The sequence below is a fragment of the Dama dama genome, chromosome 21 (assembly GCF_033118175.1).
Source record: "Dama dama isolate Ldn47 chromosome 21, ASM3311817v1, whole genome shotgun sequence".
NCBI lineage: Eukaryota > Metazoa > Chordata > Mammalia > Artiodactyla > Cervidae > Dama > Dama dama.
The window spans coordinates 67,097,067-67,113,895 of NC_083701.1; the positions used below are offsets into that span (position 1 = coordinate 67,097,067).

Consider the following 16,829-nt stretch of genomic DNA (forward strand, 5'->3'; position numbering starts at 1 on the left):
CTGGATGAAGCACAAGCTGGAATCGAGGTTGCTGGAAGAAATATCAAGAAAATCAGATATGCAGATGACACCACCCTTATGGCAGAAAGTGAAAGGAACTAGAGAGCCTCTTGATGAAGGTGAAAGAGGAGAGTGAAAGAGCTGGCTTAAAACTAAACATTCAAAAAACTTAGATCATGGCATCTGGTCCCATCACTTCATGGCAAATAGATGAGGAAAAAATGGAAACAGTGACAGACTTTATTTGTTGTTGTTGTTGTTGTTCTATTCCTTTTTTTTCTTTTAGTTTTTTTTTTTTTTTTTTCTTTCGTTTTCAGACTTTATTTTCTTGGGCTCTTTCTATGGTTTTTCCAGTAGTCATGTACAGATGTGAGAGCTGGACCATAAAGAAGGCTGAGCGATGAAGAATTGATGCTTTCAAATTGTGGTGCTGGAGAAGATTCTTGAGGGTCCCTTGGACAGCAAGGAGACCCAACCAGTCCATCCTAAAGGAAATCAGTCCTTCATATTCATCTGAAAGACTGATACTGAAGCTGAAGCTCCAATACTTTGGCCACCTGATGTGAAGAGCCGACTCATTAGAAATGACTCTGATGCTGAGAAAGATTGAGGGCGTGATGAGAAGGGGGCAACAGAGGATGAGATGGTTGGATGGCATCATCGACTCAATGGACATGAATTTGAGCAAACTCTGGAAGGTAGGGGAGGACAGGGAGGCCTGGTGTGCTGCAGTCCATGGGGTCACAAAGAGTCAGACACGACTAAGCAACTGAACAACAACAAAAACCCTAGACATTATATATAAGACATGAGAGGAAATCTAAAAGATGGAGAGAAAAATGCAGACAGACTAGGGACTTTGGGATCTGAGGCACAATCTGGTGATGAGTTGCCTGTGTTTTCTTTCAGCTTCATGGTTCCCAGACCTGGAGCTGAAGAAGCTGGCATCCTAGAAATGTCAAAAGGAGCAAACAAACAAACAAAAAGTCCCCAACACAAGTTAAAATAACAGGAAAGGGGAAGTCTAACAAGAGTAAGAACTTTTAACCAACTTACTCCAGCCAAAAACCACAGATAAAAATGGTGACTCCATTCCCACCCACACCATCAAAGGGAGATTGGAAGCCTAGACTTTCTGCTAGTGGGGTATCAAAGGACCCCAACTGTATCCCCACCCCCACCCCCACTGAGATGGTATCAGAGATGTCTGCAGGGAGCCAGACTTTCATCCCCACCAGACAGTAATGGGCCCTGCCCCTGTGGTGTCAGTAGACCACTTGGGGCATCTAAACTCCATCTACAACAGTAATAAGGCACCCCTCTCCATCCCAGCTGGGGTGGCGTCAAAGGAGTCAGAGTGGAGTCAGGATTTTCACCACTGCCCAGAGATAACGAGGCTGATCATTTACTTTCTTATGGTCAGCAGTGGCCCCATGGGGAACAATAACAAGGAATTCCTACCCCTCTCAGCCAGGGTAATAGGTATTGATGGCTGGATCATGGGATGCAAACCTCCCACCCCTGCCAAGCAGTTCCTAGCAGCCCCTTTCCTCTCCAGTGTCAGCAGAGGTCAAGTGGTGAACTGGACTTCTACCCCTACCTGGAAGGAACAAGGCAGTGCCCTTCCCTTCCTCTGCCAGGAATTAGAAGAACCAGTTATAACAGAAAGTTTAAGTAAGATCCAGAGTCTCATAATGCAATACCCAAAATGTCCAGGTTTCAACTGAAAATTACACATCACACCAAGAATCAGGAAAATCTAAACTTGAAAGAAAAAAGAACATCAACGGATGCCAACTCTAAAATGACTATTACAATTAACTGAGAAAGATTCTAAAGCAGCCACCTCAACGCTTCAACAAGCAATTATGAACATGCTTGAAACAGGAAAAAATAGAAAGCCTGAACAAATAAATGGGAACTCTCAGAAAGAGATGATATAAAAAAGAAAAAAGTGGAAATTTAAGAACTGAAAAATATAAAGTTGAAGATTAAGTGGATGGGCTCAACAGTGGAATGGAGGGGTCAAAGCGGGGGGTGGGGGGAATCTGTGAACTGGAAAATAAAGCAATAGTAATTGCCCAATTTGCACAATACAGAGAAAACAGAATGGGGTGGGGTGGGGGAATGAACAGAGCCTCAGTGATTTATGGACTCACGGCAAAAATCTAACTTTATATTGTCTGAATCCCAGTAGAAGAGGAGAAAGAGAGCAGGCTGAAAAATTATTTGAATAAATAATGGCTGAAAACTTTCCAAATTTGGCAAAAAAACATAAGCCTATAGATTAAGTAAATCATGACAAGTAAGTAAATCACAAACAGGATAAGCCTAAAGAAACCCCATACCAAGTTAAACTTTACAAAACTAAACACAGTATTCTTCTTATATTTACTTAAGTGTAATTTTATGCTGTTGAATATAATAAAAAATTTGAACAACAACAAACCAACCCTAAAAACAAAGGATCTTGAAAGTTGAGAGAAGCAACACCTTATATAAAGAAGAAAAACAGCTTGAATAATAGCAGATTTCTCATCACAAATCACAGACGCAAGAAGGGGGTGGCAAAACATTTGTGAAGCGCTGAAATAACTGTCAACCTATAATTCTATATCCAGTGAAACTACCCTTCAAGAATGAAAGAAAATCAAGACATCAGCTAAAGAAAAACTAAGAAAGTTCAGTTTATCATCATCAGAATTATCTTAAGAAAATGGCTAAAGGAAGTTCTCTAAACAGAAAGGAAACGGAAAAGGAAGGAATCTAGGAATATGAAAAAGGAAGAAAGCACTTAAAGAGTAAAAACTGTGAGTAAATACACTTCCTTCCCCTAAGTTTCTAAATTATTTGATGATTGAAACATAGATTATCACACTGCATGATATAGTTATAAATATGAGTAGAGGAAATTTAAGACAATTATAACCAGGGGAAGGCAAAGAGCTGTAAAGGTAGGCAAGGTTTCTACACCTGACTTGAACTGATAAAACACTGACACCATCCGACTGTAATAAATTGTACATATGTAAAGTAATACCTGGAGCAATTACTAAGAAAACTACAAAGACACACACTCAGAAACACTCCAGCCATAGAAGAATCTACACAATAATATAAATTAAAACTGTATAGATAAATAAAAATAGAATTCAAAAAAAATGTTCAAGTGATCCATAAAAAGGCAAGAAAAATAAAACAGAAGCATAAGGACTAGAGCAGAAAACAATAAAATGGTAGGTTTAAGTTCCAACATCAATAATTACATCAAACATAAGTGACCTAAATACACCAACTGAGAAAATAAATAAATACACATCCCAACTGAAAGACAGAGATTGGCAAAATGGGCTAGGAAATACGACCCAACTGAATGCTCCCTATAAGAAACTCACTTAAATATGACTTTATAGGTAGGTTGCAAATAAAAGGATGGAAGAAGACGTATCATCCAAACATTCATTAACCAAAAGAAAGTAAAGTAATTGTAAAGAAAATGGCAACCCACTCCAGTATTCTTGTCTGGAGAATCCCATGGACAGAGGAGCCTGGCGGGCTACAGTCCAAGGGATGCCAAAGAGTCGGACACAGCTGAAGCAACTGAGCATGCACAAAGAAATGGATATTACTTATTATTTCTTTAGAGCAAAGAAACTTACCAGAGATTCAGAGGGACATGACATAACAACAAACTCACTTAAGCAAAAGGGAATAATTTCCTAGAAGACTCATAAAACCAAACTGTTAGCTGGACAAGGGGTTAGTGGAAATCAAAGACATGGAACCATGAATTAGATGTCTTCCATTCTCTTTATTTCTACTTCTCAATAGGAATTTCACTTCTCAGATTTCCATGAGACTGAAAACATGGCCACCAGTGGTTATTGAGACTCATGCCTCTTGCCATCTGTGTGTCCCCAGCTCCAGCTCAAATAATTTCAGGAATGAGAGTGATGCTGGTTCATAAAACAGCAGGTGGTAGATCTGCTAGTCACACGGTTCTATCACAAACACCTCTTCAAATCCTCATCCTCCTGATGAATGCCTACTTTCCATTACAGGTTCCATTTAAGCATAATTTCTGTAAGAATTCTTTTCTAGTATGTTCTCACAACAGAGTTTAACACTGTTCTTTGGACCCTCTTCACATATCCTCTATATACCTGTATCATGGATCTGATGATGCTTAATTTTGCTTATTTGTTTACATCTCTCTGCATGCATAAGTTGCTTCTGTCATGTCCAACTCTGCGACCCCATGGACTGTAGCCTGCCAGGCTCCTCTGTCCATGGGACCCTTCAGGCAAGAACACTGGAGTAGGCTGCCATGCTCTTCTCCAGGAGATCTTCCCCATCCAGGGATCAAACTCATGTCTCTTAACTCTCCTGCATTGGCCGGCAAGTTCTTTACTACTAGCACCACCTGGGAAGCAGCTCTCTTTCTACTAGACCCTAGTTTCATAGACATCTTTACTTCCCCATCTCCTAGCAGGGTAGTCAGGTTGCTAAGGATTCTAAAACTCATTGGCAACTCATTCCAGGAGTAGACATTGAGCAGTTGTAATCAACGTGCTCACTAATGTGCTTAAAGGAGTGACCACGGTAGCAGAAGAAATTGCCAATGTTTGCCAGGAAGAATGAAGAGGTCTGCCCCAGGACAGGGTCACACTCACCATTTCATTGTATTCTCAACTCCCTAGGGCGGCTTCCTTGGTTTGGGACAGAGGAAACTCCAAACAGGAAGTGGCATGTCAACCTACATAGTGATGTAAATCACTACTGAATAACTGAGGAGTTATATCCCAGTAATGCCACTGAGAGACAATTCCCATCTGGGGAGTTGGTATTAAATTTAAAAATGTAAAAACCAAGACACACACAAAGCGAAAAGGGCCCTTCCAAGTTCTCTGTCGAACAAAGAGGGGAAAAGATGAAGAGCTAAGGGGCTTTTTAATAGTGGGAGAAAACGTACCAGTGACAAGATGCCCTCTGTCCCAGATGACAGGTCCAAACACCGCCGTGCTCCGGGCAGCTGCAGACCCAAGCTCAGGCCTCTCCGAGAGGCCTACGAAACGCTCCATGGAGAGAACAGGAGAGTGGCCTGTCAGCCAAGTGGTCATCCCTCAGAGCACGCCTGCCAATTTCCTTCCCTCCTGTTTCTCATCCTGCTCAATGTCTTTTCTGGGAACCGTTCTCTGAGCCAGGACCAGGACATCTGCGCTGGATATTGTTCGCAGTAGTAAATCTTCTCTGGTGAGAGCAAAATATGTATCTCTGACCTCCAGTTTCTCACCAGAACCCAGCTGGATTGGCCTAGCAGAGCCCATACACCCTGAGGCACACACTGGTTTAATTTTTCCTCTGACACTCAGGTGACACAACGTAATTACATCTATTGCTCATCCATCGTCTCACTCACCAGCACAGACATGAAAAAGTTAGGGAGAAAAGCTAACTCCCCAGAGCAAGTTTACAAGGCGATCTGTGTGCGGCACCAGTGCATACAGGACACGAAACGTCACTAGAATGAACTCAAAAATACGTTTCATGAACTCAGGTGCCACAAACAACTCCTCACATAACCAGTAGACATGAACTAGTCCCACATCCACAGAAGTAGGGAAAATAGTCCTTACCAGCACCAGCTCCATCCACACTAAATGAATTTTGAAAATTTATTTAAATGAATATTAGTTTGGATGGGCTAAATTACTAGTCTGCTTCATATTCCTTGGTTGAGTACAGTGCCCATTTCTCTTGTTTATTATGTTTCATATCTGAGCTAACCAATCATAAAACAAAATGGAAATCTTTTAGAGTCAAGATGATTTAGAACTGTGTTTCGAGTTTTTGCTCAGAGACATGCTAACGAGCAGTGTGGTTCACTGGCTTCTGGTTTATTCTCCTCCTCTCTTCTCTTACCTTTCCACTATTTGAGGAGGGGAAAAGCAAAGGGAGAAAAAGGAAACCAAGGTGGTTGAAAGAGAAAGCTGATGGGGTGGACTAAAATTTGACTGATAATTTACTAATTAGAAATAGTAATTTAAATAGTAATTTAAAAAAAGAAAAATTATGAAAAGTGACCAAGTGTGACCACTCACTTCTCAGTCTTTTATTTTTAATGAAAAGGAGTTATGAGAACATGTCTTCAAAAAGTGACCTCCTCTAACATTTAAAATGACACTTCAGATTCAAACACAGATAGAAATTGAGCATATGCTCAAGACGGCTGATGGCATCAGTTCACTTGGATCTGTTCCTCACATCCTGCTTCCAAGTCATTCCATGTGGACCTAAATGCGAGGCTTCCCAGGTGGCTCAGTGTAAAGAATCCTCCCACCAATGCAGGAGAGGCAGGAGACATGAGACATGGGTTTGATCCCTGGGTCAGGATGATCCCCTGGAGTAGGATATGGCAACCCACTCCAGTATTCTTGTCTAGAATATTCCATGGACAGAGGAGCCTTGCAGGCTACAGTCCATGGGGTGGCAAAGAGTCAGACATGACTGACCAACTGAGCACACACTTGGACCTAAGTGTAAGAAATCAAAACACAAAAAATACTAAAAAAAGTCATGGGAGAAAAATATTTTATAATCAAATAGGCAAAAACTATAAAAAATTAAAGAATTATCAAATGGTTTTTACATATATGCAAAGATGTTCAAACTCATCCGTAATTAAACAAAGGCAAATGAAGCTGTTCCAAGAAGTACGTACATAAAATCCAGTGTTCTGTTCTACCCAGGAAAACCTTATAAATATTGGAAAAGGTTATTATGCTGGCTTTTCACAGAACATTACATGGAATGGTGGCTTAAACTTTGATTTTTAAAGGAAAGTTTGACTTCAGAGGCCTTAGATACATTTGGACTACAATTGCAAAATAAGAGAGAGAACATATTACCATTGAATTAAAATGTTCTACTGAATAAAAAGAATATTGCTATTTCAAACTGTATTTCTCAGCTAAAATGCAGACTAAAATACACTATACACAACACACCAATGTTGTATGTCATATATATGCCAAGGAAAAAACTGGAAGGACATAAACACTATCTTAACGGTTTATCTTTTACCTGGTATAATTAGAATTGATTTATTTTATTTTTGGCTGTGCTGGATCTTCATTGCCGCTTGAGCTTTCTCTAGTTGCAGGGTGCGGGCTTCTCATTGTGGTAGCTTTTCTTGTTTCAAAGCACTGACTCTAGAGCGCACAGGCTTCAACATTTCTGGCATATGGGCTCAGTAGTTGTGGTATGCCAGTTTCGTTCCTCTGCAGAATGTGGGATCTTCCCAGATCAGGGATCGTACCCTTTTCTCCTGCATCAGCAGGTGGACTTTTTACCACTGAGTCACCAAGGAAGCCCTCAATTTGATTTTAAAAATGTTTTTCCTTTATGCTTTTGCATTATTTTCCTCCCCAAGATTTCTGTAATGAACCCATGTAGGTTACTTGCGTAAAAAGAAAATGCATTAATTTAGAAAATGATCACTCAGTAAAGAGAATATTACACACTCCTCCAAACCAAGATTCAAGCAAATCTAACAACTACATTGAACAGCTTACAAGAAAGGAGTAGAGCAGGTGTCTGTATGTTAAATGAGAACTTTCTCAGCTTATTAGTCCACTTACAAGATTAACGCAGGATAGAAACCACTGCAACAAGCAACAAATGTAAAATATATGAAATAGCTTCTCAAATCATTAATGTTGAGCTCCAAAAGAATCTTTGTAGCACCCGTAAAAGAGATCTTGTGGTTTTAAAAAGCTCTTGAACTTGTTCTCTGAGAAATTCAATCTGTAGGCCTGTGTTTAAACACACTGGATATTATTATATAACTAAGCAGCTGTGAAGATTAATCGTGATTAAAAAGGGAAAACACACAGAACACCAAGGCAGGACTGTTCAACGAGAGAAGGGTGACTCAAAGGAAAACAGTATCTATACTGGGTAATAAAAAGTCAACCCACAGACTTATCAAGTAAGAAAAAAGATAATCTATTTCAAATCTGACTCAAAAGGTATGCTTGTTAAATATGATTATACTAGAATGCAAATAATACTCATAAGCATATATACAAAATACATGTATTATGGACCATTTGGAATGGCCCAGTATTTCCAAATTTCATGCCATTTTTCAAACCCTTAATGTGTCCATAATTTATCTTTCCAATTTTACCCCACAGTCCAGACGCTTGAATGCCATATACACTGTCCACTCACCACCTTCTGCCATGAACTCCCAGTTCATCCCTTACTTATAAGCCCCAATCCATTATACTGTGGCATGTTCATCCAGACCATAAAGATTTATGGAGCAGCAACAGGATCTATGATAGGTTCTGGGGATACAGAGATGAACAGAACATGGTCTTGCACTCAAGAACTTTGGATGAGCAAGGGACAGACTGGTAAACAATAGTTAAAATGCAGTCTGCTTGCAGAGAGAACTCATGGCTACGCTTAGTGGACCCAGCCTCCAGTTATTTGTAATCACTTGTTATTAACCCATCATTCGCAAATTCTCCTAAACCACGGTTTGCAAACTCAAGTCTTACAGAGCAAGCAGGTAACATGAATTTATCAGGCTGGGAGTGAGATAATAGCTCACGCTGATAACTGTCTGATCTAAAGGTATTAAATTTCTTTTTTAAATGCCATGCCTGAAAATCAAAGTGTGCCGGTCTTCTATATACTAAGGTTAACAACATCATTTAGTGTTTACTCCGTGTAGGCCCCTCTTCTAGGCCTTTTACATGTTGAAGCCGATACTGTGATTCTTCCCATTTTACAAGTGGAACAATCGAGGCACTGGAGGGTTCTCATAACTTGCTGAGGTTACACGGTTGTTAGGGTGGTGAGACTGGAGTTTGAACCCAGTCAGGCTCCTTCAGAGCAGTACTTCACAGCTTTCAAAATTCCTTTATTCAGTGTATACTATATAATGAGTTACATATTTAACAATGCCCCAAGTATCACTCCTTTTTGTTGTTGAACAAACTCTTAATCGGTATATACAGACTTGATGCAAAAAAAAAAATCTGTCCATCTGCGCACTGTTTCATAAATTTCATCACATTCCTTGCTTACAATCATTTTTCTCATTTGAAGGTTCTAGAAAGAACTTTGCAGTTTTACCCCAAGACATACATGTTCAGTATAGAAGAAAGCAGGGAGAGTGAAGCGTTGAGATATTCACGGTATTCTCACAACCACGCCCCCTCCTTCCCGCTCCTTCCAGTCTGCTCCAACACCCTTCCCAGTTCTGGACGCATGTGGTTCGCCATCAGCCCCCCAACCAGCAGGATGACATTTGGTCTTCCGTAACTGTCAGCACGATGTTGACACCTCTGTGGATCTTTCCGGACAAGGCAATCCATCAGGCCAGTGCCCTCAGAAAAGTCCTATTAATACCAGCTAAAACAAACCCAAGGACACCGAGGCATCTGGTGCAACAGGCAAGATATAAACTCCCAAGTCAGTGATCTTAATTCAAAACGTTTCACTGGTTTAGGAGATGTAGTCAGTTTTTAGTCACGAACTTTCCTAAGAACTCTGAACATTATATTCTTTTCACTTAAGTAAGCTGAAGCCAAAAACTCAAGATTCTTGCTAGAGGCTGTATCAGTTCTGCCTCCTGGCCTTTGTTCCTACTGCTTCCTCAGTGGGGACCTCCCCACACCACCTGCACCCCCTTCCCAAAGCCTGCCTCCTACCCCAGCTTCCTGACATTCCTCACGTGTCCCCTCCTCTGGGAAACCTTTGACCTCCAAAGTGGTTATGTGTCCCTCCTGTCTACACCCAGTGACCAGCACGTAGTATCAATTTCAATTGCCTGTTTACTTCTCTAATCTGTAGTTAGAATATATGTAGATATACTTTTTAGCCCAATCTGTACCTAAAATTTATGCAGTAATACTTATTTCTAAAAAAAAGAAAGAAAAAAAAAAAAAAGTCGTGCCCTTGAGCTTTAAACTTGGCTGTTTATTTTACAATCTCAAGAATGGCAAAAAATATATGGGCTGTGAGCTTTGGCATCGAACTAATGTGGGTTTGGCATCCAACTCTAGTTCTAATGGCCGTGTGACCTTGAACTGAGGCAGTTTTATCCTTCGGAAAATAAAGACCTACTTCACTGTCAAGAGTAAAGCAAAGGGGCGCAGAGCACATCACCTGTGCAAGTCTGCGCTAAGTGTTAACTGCTGCTTTATTTCTCAGGAGACATTTAACTTTCATCAAAAGGAGAAATTTAACCAAAAGGACAGAAAAAATAATGCTAGCTGATTGGGGAACTACTCAAATGTATTTTATGATAAGCAACGTTACCTACATTGAGATTAATACTTAACATTTGTTATCTGTTGCTCTCCACCTATTCAGTATCAAAATGTGTCTTACATGGTTTGAAGCTGTATCTGACTCTTTTAAATGCTCTAATAAAAAACAGATCTGAAAAATAAAAAGCACTGTTGGCACCATCTAACGGAGTATCTTTAATGCCAGGAAATTAATAGTACAGTAAACATCAATGAATAATAACCTATCTCAGTCTCTAGGAGACTGGAAACTTCATCCAAATCTCTAAGCATCAAATTTAAAAGGACTTAGAAAGCATTTTGAAATTATTTGCTTAACAGTAAATTGGCTTCTGAGCCAGTGAAAAATCCAGTAATCCAGTTGAGTGTTTAAACCCTTCTTTTTAACCCTTCTTAGACAGGAAATAAGATGCTTAGTTGCCAACTGCTGCCAAGTTTAACCTGATAAGATCCAAAGACAATGCTTACTAATAAAGACCATCTTTAACGAACTTTTCAACTCTGGACCATTCAGAATTCCAACAGGAAATGTGTCCCGTTTCTGTGGGTTTTGCTTCTTTCACCATCAGTATAAACCAAAAGTACACTAACATAAACAACTGCACTGTATGCTCATTCATTTATACATTTATTAACCTCCACTTGCTCTAAATCAGAAGCCATACTAAGAACTGGGGGATCCCAAGAAGAATAAAACAACGCATTTCTGCTCTTAAGCAGCTCTCAGTGTTGAGTTTTATTTGCGAAACATGTAATATTTTAAGCCATCATTAATTCACAACTGAAGCAGGCACTTATTCATAGCTGAAACCAAAGACTTGAGATGGGACAGAGAAATGGTACAACAGAGGAGGGAGTGGGCAGGAGACAAGACCACTAAAAAGACAGGAAAAGAAAACTAGGGTGTAATTCTGGTGCTGAGAGCTAGAGACTCATTCAGAATCCAGATCTGCCAACTACGAGACGCAAACAATTGTTTTTTGCAATGAGTATGTATTTTATAATTAAAACTTTTTAATTACCAAAAATGTTTCTTCTTTCATAGTTTTGAAGATCAGGCAAGAACACTGGTCAAAGTACATGGCACAGAGCTTTTTACCGGGAAGCTCAACTAGTATACTTGTCTTTAAAAATGGAGTATCCCCTTAATGAATTTTTGACACAATTTTGTTAATTTAATTTACATTAACACACATTTTGTTAAGAAGAATTTTGTTCATGATGATAATGCTCGATGACAGAGAGTGAAGCAGAAAGGTAAACAAAAGAGTAAAAGCCTCCAAGTCAGCCAAGACCTAAAATCACATTAGGACTGGAGCTCTTGACAGCTTGCCGCCTTACCCTGAAGAAGTTATTTTATCATCATGGACAGATTTTCACAGGGTGGGAAAGAATAACTGTTAGAGATATAAAGGACCTCAAAATAGCGACTGACACTCCTCAAATACTGCTGTTCACTTCACTCTTCGTGATCCTTAAATAAATGCATTTCCCAGCTGTACTAGATGCCTGGGGTCTGGCTGCTCAGCATACAGACCCAGTCCTACTTCAGCCCGTTCCCGGTTCCTCTGCAATGGTGAGAGAGGGAGGTGAGGAGCCATCTCCCTGCCCTCTGGCGGCAGAAGCATGGCCTGCAGCCTCAGCACAGCTGGAACTGGGCTCCCCACTGGGGCTCCGCTCCCCGGGATGGTCTCCGCTGCTGGCGACAAGGGCCGGGCCTGGGGCAGAATCCTGGCCCCCTGGCCCCACAGCAACTTCTCATCCATTCTGTGACCTACACGCTCACCCGATAAATTCATTTTCTCCTTAAGTAGTTCCTGTTGTGTGTCAACAAGAACCCTAAACTAAGGACACTTTTGTAAAACTAATAAATATCAGTGCCATGAAATTATTTTAGTATCTTTTTCTCCATGACTGAATATACAAAAATAATGGAAGCAAAGTATTCTTCCGCTGTAAAGATGGGTGGAATAGATCAAAATCCACTTGTTGAATTTTCTTTAAATAGTCCTCCAGAGCAACCTGGAAAAAGAGAATAATGGTCACCAGATCATACAGATTAAGTCTTTTAAAGAAACAAAAATAAAACCAGCAGGTATTAAGGCTACTTTAGTCTTCCTGAGATGGTCTTCTGCATGCTAAGACTGTAAACGAGAATTTTTAAGAGAGAGAAAATAAAGACATCTTCTAAGAAGTTTGGAAGTTATGAAGCTAGTAAAACTGTATCACAGAGCTAGGACTAGAAATATCAAGCCAATTCTGATCATAATTTATAGTGTTCTGGTCAAAATGTAAAAAAAAGGAATGATTTACTACTAGATTCTGTAGAATACAAAAGGGGTGTTTCAATTAAGGAAAAGGAACACACACACCCCACCCCCCACAGAAATGCACTGTGCCATGAGTGGGAGCCCAAGTTGTTTAAAACAGTATTTTGTGAAAAAGTTCAGAGTCTCCATGTTCTTGTTAGAAGAAAATCTGCAACCAGGGAGAACAACCACAGGTCCCTTAAAGGTCATGCCATGCTCCCCCATCACACACAACTTGGCAAAGTTTTCCCTGGGGTTGGGGGGGGGGGGGGCACAGGTTGGAAAACACTGTCGACGGGCAGTGCTCTTCATGGTTTTCAATGTTACTAATCTGTAAATTTTCATCGTGTTGCAGCAACTTCCTTATTACACAGAGAAGCTCCGAGTTTGGCACTGCACAGTGCGAGCAGTCCCACCGCCCTCTCACCCATGTGCACGGCGCCCCCTGGAGTTCTGCGCACGACCTGGGTGTCCCACACAGCCGGTCTACAAGGACTGCGCTTTCTCCCGGGATTTTCTTCCATACACCATCAACGAGCGAGTTTACATATAAATTCAGTCTCTACTTCTGAAACTCTCAACTTATATACACGCATCAGATATGTGCATGAATGCATGCAGCTGGAAAAAACCTGGAAACAGTCCAGAAGTTCTTTGACAGAAACAATAAAATGTTCACATGATGAAATATTAAGCTGCAGTGAAATTAAAATGTATTTAGATGGAATAATATGGATAAATCGTAGCAACATTATGTGTGCGTGTGTGTGTAACCTAGAAGAAATAAACAGAAAATGACCGTTTTTTTTTTTTTTTTTTTTTAAATGATCCATTTTTACAAAGCTCAAAAACAAAACTAAGCAACATACTGGTTAGGAATATAGAAAATGGGAAAAGCATTTTTAGGATAATAAATACCAAGCTCAGGACAGCTACCTGGAGGAGGAAGGCAGAAGTAAGGGGATGAGATGGGGAAACACATGAGCGCAATGAAACAGCAACATTCTAGTTCGTGGATGAAGCAGTGAGTTCATGCGTATTCACTATGTTATGCTTCACAATACACGCATACATATATGGATATATTCATCTGTAGATATCAAATAAAAAACACTTTAAAAGAGAATAAAAGAAAAACCTTTGAAGGTATTTTAGTGGACTCTCACATGTTCTCTTTGTTTTTTGGGGGAAAAAAGCTCATATTATTCATAATGTTCTGTAACTTTTTTGGCTGTGAGAGATCGTTACTGTGGCATGCAGGCTTCTCTAGTTCTGGTGACGGGCTTAGCTGCCCTGTGGCATGTTGAATCTTCCTAGACTAGGGATCAAAAGTGCACGACCCCTGAATTGAAAGGACCCTCAACCACTGGACTCTACTGTAACCTGCTTTTTTGAATCACTCAATATATTGTGATTAACTTTTCATCTCTAAGAATTTTATTATGTACATTTTAATAGTTTTATAATATCCAATTATAGGAATAGTTACTGAAATTAAGATGCAAGCACATAATAAAGAATTATACAGCCATTAAATATTAATAAATATTTTAAATGATGTGGTTAAATGCTTGACAAATAGGACACTACCATATAAAGTGTGATTTTAAAGACACACAGAAATTCATTAAAAAAAAAAAAAACCAGAGTGAATAGCTTTTGTCTCTGCGTCCAGGAACTGTGCTATTTATGGTATGGTAATTATTTTCTTTTAACATTCTTTTTATATTGTCCAAATCTCTATTATGAGGACATATTGCTTTTATAATCAGGAGAAGATTTCATTGAAATACAGATGAAACAGACCTCAAAATTCAGAGCTCAAAAAAAAAAAAAGAAAAAAAAAAAAAATTCAGAGCTCAACTGAGCCTGGGAGGCTGCCGTCTATGGGGTTGCACAGAGTCGGACACGACTGAAGCGACATAGCAGCAGCAAGTATTCACAAATCAGGATTTGGTTCAAAGTCTGAGTGAGTGAGTGAGTGAGTGAGTGACTCAGTCGTGTCTGACTCTTTGTGACCCCATGGACTACAGCCCACCAGGCACCTCCGTCCATGGGATTCTCCAGGCAAGAATACTGGAGTGGGCTGCCATTTCCTTCTCCAAGCAAAGTCTGGCTAATGGCAAATAAATTGTTCAATGTAACAAATTCATTGTGAAGTTTTCAAAGATCTTATAATTTCTTAATATAGCTTCTGAAAACCATGGGCTTCTCTGGTAGCTCAGCTGGTAAAGAATCCGCCTGCAATGCAGGACACCCTAGTTCGATTCCTGGGTTGGAAAGATGTGCTGGAGAAGGGATAGGCTTACCCACTCCAGTATTCTTGGGCTTCCCTTGTGGCTCAGATGGTAAAGAATCTGCCTGCAAAGCGGGAGACCTGGGTTTGATCCCTGGGTTGGGAAGATCCCCTGGAGAAGGGAAAGGCTACCCACTCCAGTATTCTAGTCTGGAGAATTCCATACAGTCCATGGGGTCACAAAGGGTTAGATACGACTAAGTGACTTTCACTAGCACTTCACTTTTCTGAAAACCTCATCTATAGAGAACAACATATGCTACCCCGGACGAGTCATTTTCAAACAGCAGAACCTTTTCTTCGAAGAAAGTAATGAACAGATGCCCCACACACGGGGTGAGACGTGCCCTGGCTGGAATGAGGAGCAGGACAGCAGCAGCTCCCCAGAACTGTCATGCAGTCCCGCCACTTTCTCCTCGCACAGTTTGGAAACTGAGAACTGGGCTCCAACCCCAGGAGTCTCTGATCCATTAGGTCTGCGGAAGACCCCCAAATCTGCATTTCCAACAGGACCCCAGGCGGATACTGCCGGCCCAGGGACCATGCCACCAGCCCAAGAGACTGGTTCTTGGCCTAGATGCACTTCACGATTTCTGGGGGAACTTGTAAGTGGTATCAATGCCTAGATCCCACCTCTTAGATACTATGATTTAGTTGGTTTAGAGATAAGTCCAACATTGTTTTGTTTTAAAAGTTCCCCCAAGTGATCCTGACAGACAACCAGAGTTGAGAACAACTTTTTTTTCCACAAATGTGAACAAAACAGTCTTTAATCTTCTTGGGGCTTATAAATCAAAACAGGTGATGGTACATCACCAAATGATCAAATAAATAACAATTAAAAATGGTGATTTAGAACGTGTTGACATAGAAAGAGAGGCTTGACATCTCATTTATACCAAAAACACATATATAATTATATGAATATAAAAAGTCCAAAAAGATAAACAGACATTATCTCTGGAAAGGATGGAATTGAGAAAATATTCCAATTTCTTCTTTTGCCTCTTGTTATGTGAACATCTAAAATATTAATGTATTAGTTTCATAATAAGTAAACTCAGTAAAGAAACGAAATGATTTCAAACACTCAGATCTGAGACTTAGGACAAAAGATGTGAAGGGACAGAAGTGAATCTTTGAACATATTTTAGGGAGAAAGGTAGAAGGTATGTTTGGTACTGTAGAAAATGCTTGAGTTTTCCATTTTCAAATATCACAAATCTTTGAACCTTGGTCTACAAAATGAAGTAAACCACACTGAAGACTAATGTATGAGATGATCTAGCTCAGAACCTGTTTCCCATGATAGGTACCGCTGATTGGAAGTTATTCTCATTTTTTAATGTATTTTACAACAATGGTTCCTGAACCTGGCTACACATCAGAATCACCCGGGTAATTAAAAAAATAAAAATCATCACAAATCCTCTTAGGAATGCACCCCCCACAACACCAAGAGTCTGAGTCTTAGTAAGAAGACCCCAGGAATCAGTATTTTTGAAGAGGCTTTCCAAGATGATTCTGATGCAGCCAGCTCAGCACTGAACTTTCAGGAACCACTGCTACAATACAGTCACTATTGAGAAAAAAAATTAGTTAAGTACACCATTAAGTCACACTTATATGGCTAGAAGCGGCCTAACACACCTATGAGGCAGTTTCTCCTGTGATTCCCATTTTACCTATGGGTAAACTGAGGAATGTAATGATTAAGGAACTTGTTCCACAATAAGTGACAAAGCAGATTCAAACCAATGCAGCCCGGCTGCAGTCAGCGCTTATGACAATTCCACTCACCTGCTTCTGGGGACACTGGCACGACCTTCAGCAAGAGCAGAATGTTAACTAACAAAACCCACCCTAAGGGACAAAAACAAAAACAAATACTACAAA

At 40.1% G+C, this 16,829-nt stretch overlaps 1 protein-coding gene across 5 annotated transcripts in view; it reads right to left on the reverse strand.

Moving 5' to 3' along the window:
• Positions 1-12,216: 12,216 nt before the first annotated feature.
• The window catches only part of NDUFAF6 (NADH:ubiquinone oxidoreductase complex assembly factor 6), a 39,178-nt gene continuing 34,565 nt past the window's right edge, over positions 12,217-16,829 (reverse strand). For 4 of the 5 annotated variants that reach the window (XM_061123734.1, XM_061123738.1, XM_061123736.1 and 1 more), the window contains exon 9: positions 12,217-12,350. In XM_061123734.1, the coding sequence (XP_060979717.1) occupies positions 12,222-12,350 (129 nt within the window). In that variant the 3' untranslated portion in view covers positions 12,217-12,221. Of the gene's footprint in view, positions 12,351-16,733; positions 16,797-16,829 lie in introns of all 5 variants that reach the window. The other variant, XM_061123735.1, reaches the window with a different exon arrangement.